The sequence below is a fragment of the Hippocampus comes genome, unplaced genomic scaffold (assembly GCF_001891065.2).
Source record: "Hippocampus comes isolate QL1 unplaced genomic scaffold, H_comes_QL1_v1.1 scaffold59, whole genome shotgun sequence".
Taxonomy (NCBI): domain Eukaryota; kingdom Metazoa; phylum Chordata; class Actinopteri; order Syngnathiformes; family Syngnathidae; genus Hippocampus; species Hippocampus comes.
In genome coordinates this window covers 2826311-2846301 of record NW_017805406.1, presented here as the reverse complement: position 1 = coordinate 2846301, position 19991 = coordinate 2826311, and the positions used below count along the sequence as shown (strand labels likewise).

Sequence of the window (19991 nt, the reverse complement as noted above, 5' to 3'; positions counted from 1 at the left end):
TAAGATAAAGCATGTCATGATGAGGCAGTTACTAACACGTCAAAAGACTGTTGTTGTAGTTAACATTGAATTAATTGGTATGCTCACATATAGCACGTCAGAAACCTGATGTAATTGAATAAAGTGCTCACGGACCAACTGTCGCTATGATAACACCGAGCATCCCGAAAGCTTTTTGAAGTTGTGCCTCACATTGAAACTATTGGAATGCTAACATCTGTCATATCGGGTGCGTAATAAGCTAGCTAAAATGCAAACATAACATATCAGGAACCCAATGACCTGGATCAAATATCATTACAACAAAGTAAGCTAAAAATCGAGCATGCCAAAAGACTATCGTGGTAGAAAAGAAAGGACTAAAGTAGGCCTGCTAATATGAATACAACACGTAATGCCTTTAGACTGGCATTTGAAAATCCAACACAAAAACTCTTGTGTTGTCACGATGCACTCAAAAGCTCTCCAAGGTTGTCATGGCAGCTCCACATTGGACGCTGTCCTCGTAATTACAAAGCCACCGAGGTTAATTTGAACTAGCATTACCGTTTATTGCTAGCTTTAATGAGCTTTAACTTTAATGTTACAAGAAACTTGCTACTGTGGGTGAGTGCTTCCAAATAATTCCAAAGGTGTCACGTCATGGGAGGACAAAAGAATAAAAAGCCTGCTGACGTTGCAATGGTCATTGGATTGACAGCGTCAGGCACTTGGATGAAATGAACAGTCGGGCCTCGGGAGGTGGGGGTCCTTTTACTGGGGGTGGGGGTGAGAAGACAAGAAGGAATCATTATAGTATCACATGAAGGCCCTCTGAAACAAAGGAAACTTTATCTCAATGCACTTCCACTTTGAGCTCAGCACTGAAATGCGCGCACACACACGCGCGCGCGTGTGCGCGCCAAGAAAACAAGCAAGCCGAGTATGCTTGTCTCCGGGTCGGTGAGTTGGATAATCCTATGAGTCGCCTGACCTCCTCCATGCATGCCGCCGCCGATTGGCTGAGAGCCTATACACTAAAAGAAGGAGTGGGAGGAGGGAGCGCTAATATTATTATGTAACCGTGGCAGATGGGGTGGGAGAGGTGTGGGACTGGCCCTGGTGGATGAGCATTGACACTGTTGTGATGCACGTTGAGGAAGTGAGAAGACGCAAAGGAAGGGAGAGCTTGAAAAAAAAAGGGGAAAGCAGTACAGTAAAAGAGTGAAATGTGATTTCCTGCCATGTGCGGTTGCATATTCGACAGAGGGACTTCTCACACATTCACACAAAAACACACACACACACACATAGTTGTGATGCAATGGAGCACATTGCCGAAAGAGGTCGTAATGAATAGAGGAAACACAATGATTGTGTTCACTTCCTGTTATATATCCTGATTAGAGCAGCCTCTGTGGGTTTCATGTGGTAAAAAAAACATGAATAATAAATGAAAATGGCGAGCCATGACTCATTTTCACAATTCAAAACCGTTATCCTGTGAGATGCTTTTGTCCAAGTAGCCCAAGGTCCAAGAACTTTCATGTTCCACACCCTGTTGTTTGTCTTGATGAAATTCGACCGTCTTTGTGCGGCCAGCCCTCATGTTGCTGGGTCAATGATGAGTACAAATCTCGTTACCCTGACAACAAAGGGGCCAAGCTAGAATCTCAAAAGGCGAGTGTGATCTCCTGACAAAGACGGCATCGATTGTATTTTCTCTCCCGTAGTCGGCACGTGATACATGACTTTCGTTGGTGATTTGGCGCTTGCGGCGGACACGACGGCAAACCAAGATATCACACCGCGTCCTTTGCAACAACAACCTCGTCGAGCATTCAAATAGGCAGTGATTAACAAAGTTCATTGCTGTTAGCTACTGCTAATCTTTACTCCCAACAAAACTCAATGCAGCTCTGCTTACCTTTGCTTTTGATGGACTGTCTTCGACAGTGGTAAATGAGTCCCACTGTGATGTCACAATTGGGTGAAATTCAGGACGGAACGCTCGCAGACACATTTTCAAAAATCAGCAAATAAACAAAATATTGAGTTACTTTGACATTTGATGAGTTGGCAGGCACTTCTAAGACCACACAAACACAATATTCATAATATAGGGAACATTTTATCATTTCTAATCACCGTGTTGATTTTTGTCACAACCATAACATAAAATCACCATGAAAAATGACCAGTCGGCAGCTATCGTAGCCGTCTGCATCTTCACTCAAGGTCCCCTCTGCCAGCATGTACGGTGTGTTATGTTTGCAATGTACCGTCAAATCTATATAGCGCTTCACATGCATGTGTGCCAACAGAGCAAATCCCAGTTGCTGAGTTTTGCCTCCGCTTCAGTTTGCGTGACTTTATTTGTGGGATTGTCCCTTGTTTGCAGCAGATTTATTTGCTTTCGTTGTCTCTGTGTTGAGAAAATTACTGATGGACAGCTCCTAATGAGGCATGAACCTTCCATGGATGACTAAAAAGGCGCGTTTGTTTGCACAGTCCAGAGGGGATGACTGTAGTCGTGGAATCCAATACCATCTTGTGGTCATTTTAAGGCATGAAAGTTCACCTGGAATGTGTGAAATTTAGAATCAACTTTTCTTCTATTCCATTACGTTCTTTTCTTATAAACAATGATTTCAAATTAAGGGGTGTCCCGATCCTAATCACGTGATTGGATATCGAGCCCCCATCATTTTCAAATGATTGGAATTAGAGTGAAAAGTACTATGTCATGAAACTACTATGTCAAAGGACACCCAAATCAAGGCCAGATACAGTACAGTAAATAAGTAATGGTCGGTCAAAGAGTGACCATATCGATGGGATGCCCTGTATTTTCTGTCCCCTTTTCAAAGTCACGGTGAACCGCGGCGTCTCCTAGCTGACTTGTGGCAGAGTACACTTTGGACTGGTCACCAGTCACTTGGAGAGCACAAAGAAACACCATGTCTATTAATACCATACAGGTGGATGAGTCTGTGCCAGACCCTCACAATGCAACACCATGTTCCTGGTTGCCTCCGAAGTGCTTAGACTGTCATGAAATCAATGGAAGATTGATCATATTCTGGTTAACTTGACATGCTTTTGCATCTCTCTTATGCAAGGGTCACGCTCTTCATTCCAGACTTCGGGAATGAGTTTCCTGCTCACCACTGCCCCCACCCATCATCTGTTTACACCATCTTCACAGCAGTTGTATTTTGTCAGCCCGCTGGCAACACAACCGTCCTTCCCGTTTGGCGACCGGCTCTGTGTGCGCTTAGAGGAATCTTGAGCGAGTTGGCTGCTAAGTAAGCCACGGTTAACCTTCTTAACTGGGCCTCCTCCAAGATGCGAACACTCAGGGCTCCGTCTTTAGCCGCGGTCCGGTTTTACGTAAGATAGCGCCGTCCTTCCGAGCGGTTGTGAGGTGTTGGCCAGTGTCAATTTAGCCCGGGTGCGTGGGTGGCAGGGTCACTGAATATTTATGTATGCTAGCACTGTGCACATCAATAAGGAAATAAGAGAGTCAGTAGGGACAACCTGCAGCATTTCAGCGCATGAGCTGTATCAATATCAGGGCCTGCATGCAAAATCGTGATCAAGTTCCGCATCATTACCAAGCTTCACCATGTACACCATGTTCCCATTTGACTGAAGAAATTGCTTTTAAGTCGACATAGCAATGACATGCAATGATAGAATGCATACCTTGAACCTGACATACTTATAACGTCTGCTGGCACTGCGCCCCGTATGCTGAACTCGCTCCTCTAAATATAGTCGAGTTGGGATGATGGCCAAAGTTTGTGTGCTAGTTTTGGAGGCATTGCAGGATATTTAGCTTAAAGCAATGCAAAATTAATTTTCCTTCACCCTATTTGGTATCATTTATGAACCTTAAAAAAGTAAATATCAATGGCATCTGATTCCCTGGACAAAAAAATAAATAAAAGGTGCAAGCTGATTAAGGATCAAAATAATGACTTACTTTTTATGGCTGCCATTTTTGATATGTTTGACCAGTTTGTGTAATCACTGTGACGTGTCCCGTGGTGTAACACGCTATTGTTCATTTTTGGACTTATTTCCTGGTCTATTGTGCTATAAAAATGCCAAATGGCATCGTCAAGTATTCCCATTATTTAAAAGGCACTCCTAGCCATCTCAGGTTTCGTATTGTTCCTTTGAGAAAGTAGAGAAGAAAAAAAACTTATTGTGGGAGTGTACTATGTGGTGGTGTGCAACCGGTCCATTACGGTGGCATAATGGATGAAAACAGTGGTGGATGCCCACCAAATTTTATGCAGACGTGTAGGCGTTTGCTAATCACTCACTGAGATTTTTTCAGCAAAACTCACATTATTTGGAATTATATTAATCTCAGAATGTTTTATGCATATCAATGAATTCACACTTAAGGGCGTACGACATAAATATCATCCAAAATATTGCGAGTTTTGGTCTAATATTTTCTCTTGTGCTGCTTTAGGTCAAGATCAAAATCTAATTGAATAGTTGAATTGTTTTTTTTTTTTTTGTTTTGTTGTTTTTCCTCCAATCTCTGGTTTGCTCATTTTCAGGAAATAACGCCCCGGGGCATGCAAGAAACATTTTGTCCGGCAATAAAACAGAAAATGCAGAATGAATGACTTGCTTCCTCTGAAAAAAATAAGCACAAATGGTTGTTCTATGGTCCGCTGAATAATCAGGTCAATATTTTCAGAATGTCTTTTTTGAGGGTTTTTTTTTTTTTTTTTTTTTTTTTCGGTTTGATCTTTGACATTGAAGAACCTTTCCTGAACTATTGTCGCACGCGTCAGATTTCCATACTTTCATACGACATCAATACATGTTCTTTTCTTCCTCTCTCTGCTTTCTAGCTCAACACCCAGAGCAGGAGCAGAGTCCAACAGTTCTGTCGTGCCGGGTCAATCGAAACCCAACGGGCAGACCCACAAAGTGTGTTTGGTGTGTTCGGACGAAGCCTCCGGATGCCACTACGGGGTGGTCACGTGCGGCAGCTGCAAGGTTTTCTTCAAGAGGGCCGTGGAAGGTTGGTCTTGCACTCAAAAACAAGCGCGCTTGTGCCCCGTTTCCACCAAGCGCCACAGTTGATCGTTCTTTATGTAGCCGATGTAGCTAACAGGAACGCAGCAATCGAGTCAAAGAATCGATCGAGGAAATTGAGCCGAAAGCTCGTCATGAACCTTTTACGTGTGCAGCGCAAAGGAAAATTTATTTACCGTCTTGCGACCTGAACTGTAACGCCTGGTGGAAATGTGGCTTTAGCCGTACCGTTGGCGCTCAGGTTGGTGGCCCCTGCTGGTTGTGACTTCTGTGGGGGGCCCTCAGCCTCTGTGATTCAGCACCGCCCCCTCTTCCCTGACCGCACAAACACCACATCCTTTTTGCATCGCTTGTGGCTTCCAACTTATAGTTCCGACCTTTTTTTTTGCATGACTGCACATTTTCTCTGTGCTTTCCTGTCCAAGCGAGGACGACTCACCAGTGCTTTGGATTGGCGGAGAAGCTCGTCATAATCTTTCAGAGCAATTTTGCACACCCCGCATCATGGGATCATCGCATAGGATGCTCTGTTAGAGGCCTTCGATCATAATTTTCAAATGAAGTGCCACTGTTGCAAATGTGTACCCCGCTTTACCCGAAGTACAACCTTGACAAAATCAAAATGTGTGTGTGTGTGTGTGTGTGTGTGTGTGTGTGTGTGTGTGTGTGTGTGTGTGTGTGTGTGTGTGTGTGCGCGCGCGCGCGTGCGTGCGTGCGTGCGTGTGTGATGAATTGCATTTCATATTGTAAGGTTGGACATTTTTATTTGTTCAGAAATATTTTTTTTACATCTGTTACTTTTATGTTTGTTTTTCTCCCCAACCCCACTCCCGCCTCCACCCCTCCTCAAACAACCACCTGCCCTCTCCATTTTCTGGTCGTTTTCTCAATGGCGAAGGATGGAGAGCACGACAAAAGAGTGATGGTAAATAAATGCAACTTTCAAAAATAACGCTAATCGTTCTGGTGACGGTCATGATGAGAGACGCTCCCTGATGAGATGATTTGTCCACGCTTGTTCTGTATCCTTTCTTGCAAACACACTCGGCCACTTCTCTTGGCTTTGCATGAAAATGTGGATTTGAGCCTTTTGCTCCGGGAGCGTTTTATTGGTATTGCTGGGAATAACAAGCGAGGCGCACCTTCGCATAAGAACAAAGTGTTCTGTTTTTGTAATCATAATTTCAACCTGTATCTGCTTGGTAAATAATTGAGATTTAATGAATTGTATAGTACATGCGTGCCATAGAAGTACATCATTCTGCTGATTGTCTGGAGTCCGTATAACGGCGGCTCATCTCGAAGCAGCTCACAGCCTCTGGCACAAACAGCTAATTTTTATTCTATTTTTTTTTTTTGACAAATTGTATTAATCATGTACTATCGTCAAATTGGCAAGAAATTAAAAAATATATATTTTTTTCTTTTGGGGCAAATATTCCCATGAACCAACCAATTGATTTCTATGTCCACACATGATTTGCATAATCGGCCCAGGAATTCGTTGCATTTTATTTTCACTTTATTCTCACTTCTTCCCTCGCATTAGTAATTTTTGAATCTACTCCCATTTGGTCTCATGATTGAGATAAGAACATCCTATATTTGCTGGTTTGCCATCTTATTAACATGCTGCGCAGACGCAGTCCATTCTGCTGTGTTTTCTCAAGGTTACCGAGACAAATATGCCGAGGGATGCGTCGCAGAAGCAGCCGCTGCAGCTTCTCATTGTACTGCAGGGCTGAAAGTTGCCGAACCTCCGCCAGCAAGGAAGCAAAATCTGGCTTGGCGTCAGCTGCCACTCGTCGCACGGCAGATGACGATTTTGCGCCATTGTTTGCGAAACCGCCGACGGCCGGCGACAGAACTCGGCTGCTGTCTTGTGGTCACGCGTTGAACCTGCTCGTCGATTTGCACGTTATGGGGGCGGAAATTGCGGCAGCTGATCGCGCACTGATTCAGACTCTTGTCAACAACGTTTCACGCTCAAGTAACCACACGGTAGATAGAAAAGCATTCACATGAATATTCAAACCAATTCAGTGTCTATGTGCATTTTTGGGGGGAATGCGGGAGGAAAAGGGCACAACAGCAAGAAAGATGCACAAACTACTACTCCGCTGTTACATTTTTTTGTCTTATTGGTAAATCATTCATGATCGTCTCATAATTGAAATTATGGACTATACGTGATAAAAGGAATGATTTTGTAATACATTCATGCAAGTTAACATTGCTCGAAAATAATCCCATTCATAAATCTTTTAAGAAATTGAATTAACGTCAATTTAGCACCGCATTAAACATAGTTGGAACAAGACTAACGCTGACCGACAGCGGAAGGCCGCTCATTTACATTCGAGCTTTTTCACTTCACAGTTGAATTTCAATTTATAACAATGAAGGTTCTGCTGCTCATCGTAGTATTAAGAAAGTATCATTGCAAAAATAGCAGTAATAAGTTGTTCGATCACAATCCGATCATGAGATTGCAAATCGGGGCCGATGACGTTATTTTCAGCTGATCGGTGTCTGTGGGGGGATCGGATTTTCTCATTTTCGAAAATCACAAATAAAATATTTTTTGTTTACTGGATTTTAAACACTGCTGATATAAAAAGTTATGTTGTGATACTTCACTCAAAAAAAAAAAATTAAGATAGTTGATAGGCACTCCTTTTTTTTCGTAATGCTTTACCGCGGTAACGGGTTGAGAAACAACTGACTCGGACTTGGGTGCAAAAAAAACAAAAAACGTGATTGAAACGTCTATAGTAAGAGCTTTTAGTATTTCTACATTTCTATGACTATAATTTTGAAATGAAGTCTTTGCAAAGCAGGCATTTGATTTGCTTGCCACAACCTGATCCTAACATGCGATATGAAGCCATTTGCTGAGCTTGTGACTCATCCAGCAAATGCGCTCAGACGCCTCTTTATGAGCAGCACTTTTAAAACATGCCGCTGTTGCGCCTTGTAGCATTCTCGGGAGCACTCGGTTGTTCACTGTATCCGCAACGCCTCTCTCGCATTGTCTGCGTGATACGCTGAAGAAGCGCAGTGCGAAGCACTCAAGGTGGGCTCACATACCATCTGCTAGATACTGGATTTAAAAACAACATGCACCATTGTGCCAAAGTCCATTAGCTAGAAAGAGAGAGAGAGAAAATATAGGTACGGTCAGATATATCATATTAACCATGGACCTGATCCCTCCTCTTCCTCCGTGCATAACTGCTCAGACCTCGCCTCTCTGCTCGCCGAGACGGAGTTAAAAAAAGTTAATTGGAGGCAAGTAACTTCAAAGAGGTGTCTTGTTTTACCCTTCTCTGCAAGCAGACAATCTTATTGTGCCCTCCTTAGTCGAAGTAGAAGTCAAAAACAAAAGCAAATCACTAGTGACAGTATTCGCGGTTATTGAAACCTGACATTATGAAACCACATTAGACCGTCAAACTGGTCATCGTCCCGTGCCTATTACTTACGCTGTAATTGTAGTCACGCAATAACTTTGAGGTTGTCAGGTTTTATCATGGAATGACATCGAAGACCTCTTTGAAAGACCTTTCCAACAAAAGTCCCGTTTCTTTCTCAATTTAGCTTCTTACTTGCGTATTCATTTCATGTCCGTTGCATTTGCAGTTACTTGTTCGACAACACATCCGTCCGAATACACTGGTGATTCCATGCGTTGTTATCGTCATTTCTCTCTGTTCATATGCATCCCACATCAAAAGACATAACCCAGCGTTTAGCGCCGTCGTTCTCACGTTTGCCTGTGTTTGCTTCTTTGCGGGCTGTGGTCTCTTTGTTCAAAATGGAGTTGCATGCAAAATATGATTAACCTGTAAAGGTTATGCCTCGTACTAATGAACCTTTGGTCATGAATTATTACATGTCGTGCGAAGGGCGAGTGAAGGCTCACCTTCCTCATGTTCAGACTTGACTGCACTGGATGGCAGACATCTGACGTTGCTGAGCTTAATCTCTCGCACACTTTTACTTTCGCTTGCTAGTGTTTTCGCTTGCTCAAACCTTTTTTTTTTTTTTGTCGGTTTATGTTCTTTCTTTTTTTTCTTTTTTTTGTTTTAAACAGGCCAGCACAACTACCTGTGCGCAGGAAGGAATGACTGCATCATCGATAAGATCCGCAGGAAAAACTGCCCAGCCTGCCGCTTCCGCAAATGCCTTCAAGCTGGAATGAATTTGGAAGGTAAAACTTCACAATTTGGAATAAGGGGATACATATTTTTTAAATTTTGCTATATATATATATATATACACACACACACACATGAATAAGTAACAATAAAATGCCCAAAAAACTGATGTAAAAGAAAAAAAAACATGAATAGTGTCATTTAATGAGGAAGAAAAAAATAAAAAAAAAACATCTTTCATTTGATGTCAAAACAAATGTTACCGTGAAATGTTAACGTTTTACAAGATCAAAGATGATCGTCAACCAAACAAATTGGATACCGCAATGATGAAGCCGAGAGAATGAGAAAAAGACTTTTTGGCCATAAATATGAAGCAGTGGAATGAAAAACAGTAATTATAGTTGGTAACTGAGTTCAGACATGTAATCCATTCGAGAGCTACGCTCGCTAGCTGGCGAGGGATCTGAAGTTGTCTCACGCCCTTCTTTTGTTGCCATGCATGACGGACTGAGTGAGAGGCCGGCAGCAAACGAATGACAAAGGCACTGATCCATTGACGAGACACTTCTGGAGAGTTAGTCTAATGCTCATTAGCTGGCTAACTATACCCATTCAAATGACAATACACAATATGATAAGATTCGTCTCAAGAGTATGCCAATGATGATTCAATGATTGCTTTGCGAACGACCTCTCAGCCTTACAGTGAGGTATTTGGCCTACGTTCCAACCTGCCAAAACAAACGGCAAAGTGACATCCTGCAACTTTCAACAGCGTTGTTGAAGGGCTGATAAAAGTCCTGTAATTACTGTTTCTTTGGCTTGTTTTGACCAACGCGTTTCAAAGCCACAGACGTGTTATTACGACACCTGGGAACGGTTTTACAATGTGGAAGTATGTTCTAATATCTCCGGGGAGGCAGCTGTGTTGAACTGCGTGATCGCACAGACTGTTGGACGGATTTTTCACTCTGGTAACATGATCGGGCGCACCTCCGACCTTACATGCGCAGCGTTCACGCAGCTCCTCCTGCAAAGCGGAGGTAATAAGACACGGCTAAATCCAAAATAACAGTGAGAGATAACACGGCTCCTGTTTGTGGCCTCTAAACATCAAATGACCGACGGCGATTTAGCTTGGCACAAAGACTTGATTCACGGCCACGCCGCCTCTGTCCAAAGGTCACCTCCACTTGCGCTAAACCGCTAAAGCTCACCAATCAATTTTGAGCGTTTAACCTTTATTTAACCAGGTTGGTCCCATTGACGTTAAGAACCGCTTTTCCAAGAGAGACAAGCAGCAGCAAAACACGGACATTCAGAGAGAGAACACCTGAAGTTAAAAATAATCATAAATTGTTCAATCAGCCAAGCTAAAACGTCTCCTGAAACTGCCCCCATGTCTTTCAATTTAGATTTTAAAACATTTAAGGACATGAGATCCTTGAGTCCGAACGTTGGGAAAAGAGCGCAAAAAGAGGTCCTAATAACGCAGTGAATAATGCCGTGTACGTTTCTGCCGGATAAAAGCACAAAGATAGGAGGGGGAAAAGCAGTCGTAAAATTTGCCTGATATCTGAAGGCGTGCCAGTGAATGAGCCGGTGGCTCGCCAAAGCAGGCCATCCAACCCAAGAGTACAACTCAACAGTGGTGAGTCAGAGGGTAACAATTTGGAAGGAACCTCCGAGATGCGTGGCAGACGCCTATCCATTTAATGGAGACACTGTGGCAGAGGAATGCTCGTGTAAAAAGATCACTGTTGGATAAAACAGGTATTAAAAAATAAAATCTATCTCATGCGAGGGCATTTTGTTCCATGTAAGAAACCAAAACAGAAGGCTGTTGGGGCATTGATTTGATTGATTTGAAAAAAGTCGGAATAATGGAAATAGAATTATTGTGACTGCTTGTGCATGTGGATGTATCTTGTCTTTTGCCCAATGATCATGGAGCTTGGAATTTGTTTCAGTTGTACCTTTTTTTTTTGGTCAAAGGTTCGCGAACATCTTTTGAACATGAAGAAAAGCAAAGAGACGAGACAGCCTAAAAATCCAACTTTTGCATTTAGTGTCCAGTAATCATTGCGGCTCAAGTCAAATTGGATATACAATTAACTTAATAAAGACATGCGAGCAATTTCCCCAAGTCTGTCGAGTCGTTCGGGGCTTGAAAAAGAAGACGTGTAATCAATTTGATATCTCTGTGAGGGAAAGGAAAAAAAAAGGCTAGTCTATTTGATGGACACCGCTGTTGTTGTGGGACTGCGAGTTGTCATGGAAACCGTGGAAGAGGCGAGGGAATAAAAAATAGGGAGAGCGCAAGGAAGCGCGGCAGACTAAATGCGTCTTCAGTGTACTGTATGTGAAACCTACCAAGTGCTTTTGGCCTCAGCCATCACTGTTTGTTATTATCTGACATCTTTCACCAATATCTTGTTCGACACACGAATGGCTTCGTATCAAGTTTTGTATATTTCTCATTGTCCCACCAGCGAGGAAGAACAAGAAGCTGAAGAGGAGAGAGCAGCAGAGCATCCGAGCGCTGGAGCCCGCCGTCCCCGCCATGCCCGTGCCGGTCATCCCCGCCTGCATGCCCCAGCTGGTGCCCGCCATGCTGTCAGTGCTCAAGGCCATCGAGCCCGAGATCATCTACTCGGGCTACGACGGAACGCTGCCCGACACGTCGTCGCGCCTGATGAGCACGCTCAACAAGCTCGGAGGGCAGCAGGTCATCTCGGCCGTCAAGTGGGCCAAGTCGCTGCCAGGTAATGAGAAGCCGTTTCGGCTGGGCAGCGCTCGCCTTCTCATTTGTCGTCTGGCTTGTAATTGACACCGAACGGTGGAAACGTGAGCCGAGTCTGGGCAGAAAACAGAGACCAATTTCTTCGGCTTTTTTTTTTTTTGTGCATGGGGCCACGGCCAACTGAGCATTTACACAATCAAGAGTTGTAATATTTGTTGCATCAATTCAGCTTTTTAATTTTTTTTCCCCTAAAATTTGGTCATTCAAAAGTACTTGATTATTGATTTCATGTACTTTTTTAAAATGACCTAATTAACTCATTCACTCCCAAAGACGTTTTTAAACGTCTTTTCAGACTTGGTCTAGAATTGGCTGGTACTGAATGAGTTACGTTAATTATATTGTTGGTCATTTAATGATAATATTTATTTAAATCGGTATCATTTTAAAAATGAGATATTCCGATAATTGAAAAAAATAAAATAAAATAACCACGAGAATCCACATGGGTGCAGCAGTGAAGCCGCATGTCGGGCTGCAGCTATCGACTATTCTCCAAAACGAGTACTCTCCCAGTATCTCATCGTTTAATCGAATAATCGGATACTAAATGGCTTTGCATTATTAAACAACAATGCAAAATGGTCCCCCGCGTAGCTCTGAGGCAGACATTTTGCCTGAGCTGTTTTATTATCCTCGCTGCATGACATCCACTAAAAGTGCCAAGATTGACAACACGACTCAAGCGGTACGCAAAAACCATGTGGAGGGGAGAAAGCGTTCGAAGATAACAAGCTGTGGAGAATTAAAAGTGGTGCTTTGCCATGCGCCGATCATGAAAAAAAGTAGCCACGTGACTCACTAATCGCTGCAAGTATTCTCTTGAGGATTTGCTCCCATCCTCTGATTACTAATACTTCTCCACAATAACCACAGTTCACATTTCTCATACACACACAAAAAAAAAAAATAGTGGATCTGATGTCAGGTATAACTTTTGTCCTCCCCAGGCTTCCGTAACCTGCACCTGGACGACCAGATGACGTTGTTGCAGTGCTCGTGGCTCTTCCTCATGTCCTTCAATCTGGGCTGGAGGTCGTACAAGCAGTGCAACGGGAGCATGCTCTGCTTCGCCCCCGACCTCATCATCAACCAGTGTGTATCGTCAGATGCTAGCGCATCTCGCGCTTTCTTTCTTTCTCTCTCTCTCTCTCTCTCTCTCTCTCTCTCTCTCTCTCTCTCTCTCTCTCTCTCATGACATTTACGAGTTTTGCCATTACAACCAACACAAAAACAAAATGACTTTTCCTTGTTTTTTGGACACCAATTTTCTGTTTTTGTTTCAATAGCAATAGATAAGTTAGTCCGCCGGACTACTCCATATGGACGTTTAAAGCTTGAAGTCAACTCATTGTATTTTTGGTTTCTTGTTTCCATTCAGCCAAAATATCAATGACATCATCAATGAATAGACCTCGACTCAGCTGTCATCACATCATAAATGACTATAAAAGATATCTTGTAATTCAGTTCCTATTTTAGATTTTCGATGGGTGCTTTGGCTTCCATACATGTATTTAATGAAAACCATGTAGTGTTTTGTTTTGGGTTTTTTGAGTATTTTTTTTTTTTAGCAAGAATAATACATGAATTATACTTTTCCAGACACAAGTGGGGTTTTTTTTCTTTTTTGGTTTGCTTTGTGTTATAAAAGTAAAACTAAAAGACCCATTTTATTCATCCAGCTTTTGTGCAACTTATTCAGGTCTGGAAAACATATAGGACAGATGATAACAGTGGCTCTTCCAGTACCGACCATGTGACCCGTCTTATTGCCTCGCTCTTCCTCAGAGAACGGATGAAGCTTCCCTACATGACGGAGCAGTGCGAGCAGATGCTGAAGATCTGCATGGAGTTTGTGCGTCTGGAAGTGTCCTACGACGAGTACCTGTGCATGAAAGTACTGCTGCTTCTCAGCACAGGTAAATTATCAAGCAGTACCCCCTCATTTGGCGCAGTATTGCTCTTATGATAAGTGGCATATTAAAAGATACAAATGATCAATAAGTAGGAAAATGAGAATAGGCGGCGGATGACCGTTGAGCACGTCCGCTTCACAGTGCAGAGTTGCAGGGTTCGAATCCGTGCCGGAAAACTTTTCAATAGGATCAAGCACGCTTGTGACCCTCGTGAGGACAGGCGGCTAGGATAATGGACGGATGGAAAATGAGAATATGTTGCTTGCGCCTCACTGGGGATGATTGGCAAGCTAATGGGTGCACTCAGAAAGGAGAATGACTTTTCTATGCTGACTCCAAAGCTATTTCCATCTGCTCCCCGGAGGCTTGTCGACACTATCAGGTCACGACAACTTTGAATCATTTCTAATTCGCTCCCGGGTTCATTCGGTTGGATTCATGACGACTGACGTCACCTGTCGCAGGCTTTATGTGGAACAGGGATTTATTAATTTTTTTTTTCCCTCCACTGAAACTCCAAAATGACAATCTGATAAACGTTATCAATAAATGATTGATTTTGAGGATATTTAGAAAAACTATCCAAGACCCCTAGGCATTAAAGGAAATGTTTTTAGCATATAGCCTACAAGTATATTTGAACATATTTGCATATACAATCAAAGAAGTTTGACAGTTAAAAATGTTCCAAGGCAGTTCTCATGCTTCCGTACTATCTTCTAGCTACTGTATATTTTTTAGCAAGCGAGTCTCCTGAGCTAGTTTGCCTATCTATTGAAATACCAATTTTAGCTCACTACTTAGCTTATATGGTGTAGCCCACTAGTTTTCAGAGCTAGCGTATATCGCTAGAAACTTAGCTCATCGACATAACCACACTAAAAAAAATATATATTAAATCCCACGACCCTGAACAGGATAAGCCAATATATTAAATGGATATTAGCTTTATTTTATCAAGCTCATTTTGTGAGCCAGCTTAATCCTCTCCTGTGTTATGTTCCCGTATCGCAGCCGACAGTATGCGGGCAGCACGGGAGTCAAATGTGAGTGTTTCTGTGAGGAGCCATGTTTGTGTTAACTGGCAATTCATTAGCATCATCACACTCGGGCACAAGGTTCCCGTGGGGTGCTTAGGAACTGCTGCAAATGCTCACACAAAGATTTCTAAATGTATCTAATATTATTGTAAGCCACTGTCACATTTTGCACAGGTGTCAAGAAGGGAAAGCTGATGTCTAACGAGATTTACTGTCACACCAGCGGTGGTTTCAATACCAAAGTTTTGTTTGGCTTTGAAAGATTTTGGGTGAACTCCGAAAATTGACTTTTTTTTTAACTGTGCATGTGTGTTCAGTGCCAAAAGACGGGCTGAAGAGTCAGGCGGTGTTCGACGAGATCCGCATGACGTACATCAAAGAGCTGGGAAAAGCCATCGTCAAGCGAGAGGAGAACACCAGCCAGAACTGGCAACGCTTCTACCAGCTGACTAAGCTACTGGACTCCATGCAGGGGGTGAGCACGTGGACGCACGCACACACACACGCTTACCATTTGGGCGAACGAGTCTGAACCGAGAACCTTATAACCTAACATGACTTCACCATGCTGCCAAATCAATACGTAAAATATAATCAACCGGTCAATCCATAACCAAAATGTGTCTTTTGGCAGATGGTGGAGGATCTCCTCCACATTTGCTTCTACACATTCATGAACAAGACGCTGAGTGTGGAGTTCCCCGAGATGCTGGCGGAGATCATCACCAACCAGATACCAAAAGTCAAAGACGGCAGCGTCAAGCAGCTCCTCTTTCATCAGAAGTGAGCGCCGTCGGGCATACAAGCCATGCCTTAAAAAAAAAAAGCTCCCCCACCACCGACCCTTCGCTAGACTGCCACATCCTTGCTCAGGTTTGACAACCGCCTGTCCATTTGGATCCACAGAGGAAATATTTTTGATATCAGCCTCCCCCGAGACTGAACGGTGTTCAATTTGGTGGTCACACGCTTTCACCGCCGACAGCTAAAAACAGTCATGTGTCGATCACGCCCCCCCCCCCCATCACCCGCCGCCGACCCTCAGAATGTAACGTGTCAACTATGTGATTAATTCTTTTTCCTCTGCGTGTATATAATATACCCCGAACTGCTTTCAGCTTGTAACAAGCCACAAAACACAGTAACTGAAAAAAGAAAAAAAAAAAATTCCTCTTGTCGTATTGCACACACACTCGCTTTTAAGCCAATTCAGCAACAGCACGTACAAGTGAGAAGGGAAACCAGTGCCTTTCAGCTCCAAATGCTCTTCATATCCGTTCAATTTGGGTGCTTTCTTTTTCTCTTTCTTTGACACGCTAAACTTTGCCCCCAACTTTTCACCGCGTGAAAACATCACTTAAAAAATACTTCACTTAAACAAATGCAAACATCACATACACAGTCGTGTTTTTTTTTTTCCTCGGATCATATAGTATCGCATATTATGGTGGGGAATCTATCATGAATCATAATATTTCACAAGAAATAAGTAATTTTCATGAAAAACTTTTTCCTGGGTATTATTATTTTTTGGAGTGAATAAAGTTAAAATTTTACAAGAAAAAAATACTACAACAAAAGTTGTACCATTACAAGAATGAAGTTGTGAAAAGTAAAAAAAAAATATATATATATAGATATCTATATATCTATATATATATATATAGAAATATATATATCTATATATATCTATATATATAGATATATATATAAAGAAAGAAGTTGTCCCCCTTTTAATTTGCGAGCAAAATACCTTGAGAAAGTTGAATACTTTTAACAAGACAGAAGAGTCTGTGTACACCAATCAAGTTGGCATATTGCAAGAATAAAAGTTATCATATAAAGTTATCATACTAAGAGGAAAAAGTCAAAATATAACAAGAATGACACTGGGTTGTCTTGTTTCTCCCGTTTTTATAAGCTAAAGACATGACTTCTAACGCATCATTTGTATTTCAACAATCATCTCCATTCAGTAATTGTCATATAAAGCGAACCCTTTAGTCCCATACAAGGTGTCATGACACAAGAGACCATGTCAAAGAAAAGAGAGTTATATATAGATATTATATATACATATGAAATATTTTTTGTTACCTTCGAAGTTGTTTAAAAAAAAATAGACCCATAAAGTTCTATTCTCTGCTCCACTATTTTCAAATGCAAAATCACTTTGAAAAAGGAAAAAAAACAAACAAAACAAAAGCTCAGGCTTGGTCACTGGTGCCAAAAGTCACAGGAGATTTGTACTTGGTGGCTTCTTTTGGTTTGATGTTTCAGTGGACTTGTGTGTGCGTGATTGCTCCAATTGTGACCATTTGCTTCAGGGTGCTCCGATACGAGATTCTCACAATGTACACCAGCTTCAATGTACTGATTATTAACTGGTATTATCATGCAGGTCATATGAAATACGGTAGCTTTTCGGGATGGGTTTCGAAATTGTCTTTTTACTGCTCCCTCACGCATTATATATTTACACACAAACACACACACAGACACACGGAAGCACGCATATAGATATATAATATGAGTGTCTGTCAACCAATGATGGACAACTTGTTGGACAATTTTCTTTCTTTCGACATTACCTGGAGCCCATTGATTTTCATTGTTGGGCTCTGGAGGAGTGAACTGAACAGTAGGGGGGGTTGCCATGGCGACTGGTCATTTGTGTGTTACTTAGGGATAAACGCACAGCATGCCTTAGACGCATACATTCACACACACACACACACACTTTTCCCTATGCTTAGAAACCAGCCTCGACATGGAAATGTAACATCTAGTCAGTGTACATAGGGGGGTGTGCAACAGCTTCTACTTGTGTGGGAAAAAAAACAAAAAAAACTTTGTTCTGTTTTAAAGTAAACCGCTTTGACTTCAGGAAAAAAAAAAATAAATCACACCTTTCTTAAAGAGTCACTGTCATTATAGGGTGCCTTTGAGATGTCCTCATGTCACCAAAATAAATGGAAATTTTCCACTAAACTTCATCATATCATCATTGTAATTGAGTAGGTGCTATGCTGTAAAAAATGCACATTGGATATTTTTGGCTCGCATTTTATGAGCAGACAGCAGATCTTGATTGAGCAACACGATTCCGTTAGCGAGCCGACTGTGTACCGTGAAACAAAATATTCACATTTCTGAAAGGTTTTAGTATCAGTTTTATATTTCCCTACAGGACAGCGTGAACATGTTAAGCTTGACACCATCCATCTACACACAAATGATTTTATATTGTATTGTATTTACACTTATATTCCAAAATATATTCAGTCTGCAACTATCCACAGTTTCAGCCTCAATTGAAGAAAGACAACATGCTGGTCATAATGTCGCTGAAAGTATCAGGGGGTTCCTTAAAGAAGCAATTACCCCGTAATGACAGGGCGGACATTTCAGAGACACACGCAAAATGTTCATTATGATTTTAAAAATAGAATGTATATGAGCAAAGGGACTCATTTTGCCAAATCACTTTGGTATGCACGGAACACCATGTAAAGGAAATGATTTAGTGTCATTTTAACCCCTGATTACACACGCTGTATTTAGCTGAGCCCTGTGCGGGTTATGCCAAAATTATGTACTTCCAATGAAAAAATTTAAGGTGTAAAATGAAGGAAACACATTTCAAGAGACTCTTGAGAGACCGTTTGACCACTTACGTTCTGATGAGGGTGTCCAAGGCACTTCATAGTGATATTGACCCATCTCCGTTTTCCCGTCCAGAAAAAAAACAAAAGAACGGTAGACTTCAGTTTATATGTTGCTAACCAAAAGAGTAGTACGCAAACAGCCATTGAGTCACATAACAGCTCATTTTCACACAGAGCCTTGTGTGACATCGGACTTGAATTATCTTGTAAATCACTTTCAGACTAAATTCACCCAAATTCACACAAGCCGTTGCGGCTTAGTGCATGCAGATAATTAGACACTTAACAAGCGCTTGTAACTCGAAGGGAAGTGTGACTTAGCCCGATGACCCCAAACTTTTTGTGAGGTTACCATATCGTCAACCTCATATGAAACCTTCCTGCGCTCTATTCCCCGAAATGCGTTCAGCTTCAAGATTTACACATATTGACTAAACAAAAAGAGGAGACAGAGAGCCATAACAGAAATTCCAAATCAGGAGACTGTTAAGAATATATTTTTTTCAATATAGCTGTTCAATCGGAATTATTCTGGTGAATTTCCGAGTTGCTGTCAAGTTGTGCTAAAAATGTCTACGTGGTGACGACATGAGCGGGTGCCTGTCTCGTGAGGCCAATGTAAATGCTACGGGTTATTGTGTGAAAGGAGTTTCGTTGAGGTAAGATTTGTGACCAAAGCTTGAGGAACCAACTCTTTAAAAACAAAAACTACAACAAAAAGTATTCAGTTACATTTGAAGTATCACTGAGGTTTCATCTTATTTTGAAAGGCATCTTTTCTTTCTTGTAACCGTCCAGGCTTTGGATCTCATCGCTATTGATGTGAGGAATACTGGTCACTTTAACCCCTTATGCCCCACCCCCTCCCAGATATGGTAAATAAAAAAATGGAATGTAAATCACTTGTAAATCGACCGGAGCCGGACGAAACTGCACTTACGCTCCTGTAGGTCGATAAGAGTCTATTTTGTATAAAGTATCATCTTTTAAGATTTTAAGGGCCGATCAAATTTTGCTGGTGTGTATGGCGTGTTTGTTTTGTTCGCATTTCAGTTCGATGTAATAAATGCAAACACAGCAATGTTTGTTTGAGTGGGAGGAGGGTATAAAAACAACAACAAAAAAAAAGACAAATGGTTTCTGATATGACTTGTGTATTATTTAAAGTACGCCCACCTTGTAGTCAATGTCGATATTTTCACCTCTTTGATTCAATGTTGAATTCTCTGTGTTGTTATTTGGTTGACTGGTGGGAAGTGATTTGACTTGAGGCCGATGACACAATAAAGTCAACAGTTTTTTTTCCCAACCCGTTTGCGCTCTTTCTCTGACAAAAAAATGTGCTAAAAAGA

At 41.8% G+C, this 19991-nt stretch overlaps 1 protein-coding gene across 3 annotated transcripts in view; it reads left to right on the top strand.

Annotated features, from left to right (window-relative positions):
- The window catches only part of LOC109517893 (glucocorticoid receptor-like), a 38171-nt gene extending 21694 nt beyond the window's left edge, over positions 1–16477 (top strand). For 2 of the 3 annotated variants that reach the window (XM_019873368.1, XM_019873367.1), the window contains exons 3-10: positions 4860–5032; positions 5945–5971; positions 9143–9259; positions 11702–11974; positions 12963–13107; positions 13804–13934; positions 15289–15446; positions 15606–16477. In XM_019873368.1, coding sequence (XP_019728927.1) covers positions 4860–5032; positions 5945–5971; positions 9143–9259; positions 11702–11974; positions 12963–13107; positions 13804–13934; positions 15289–15446; positions 15606–15758 — 1177 coding nt within the window. In that variant the 3' untranslated portion in view covers positions 15759–16477. The remainder of the gene's footprint in view (positions 1–4859; positions 5033–5944; positions 5972–9142; positions 9260–11701; positions 11975–12962; positions 13108–13803; positions 13935–15288; positions 15447–15605) is intronic. The other variant, XM_019873369.1, reaches the window with a different exon arrangement.
- Positions 16478–19991: the final 3514 nt, after the last annotated feature.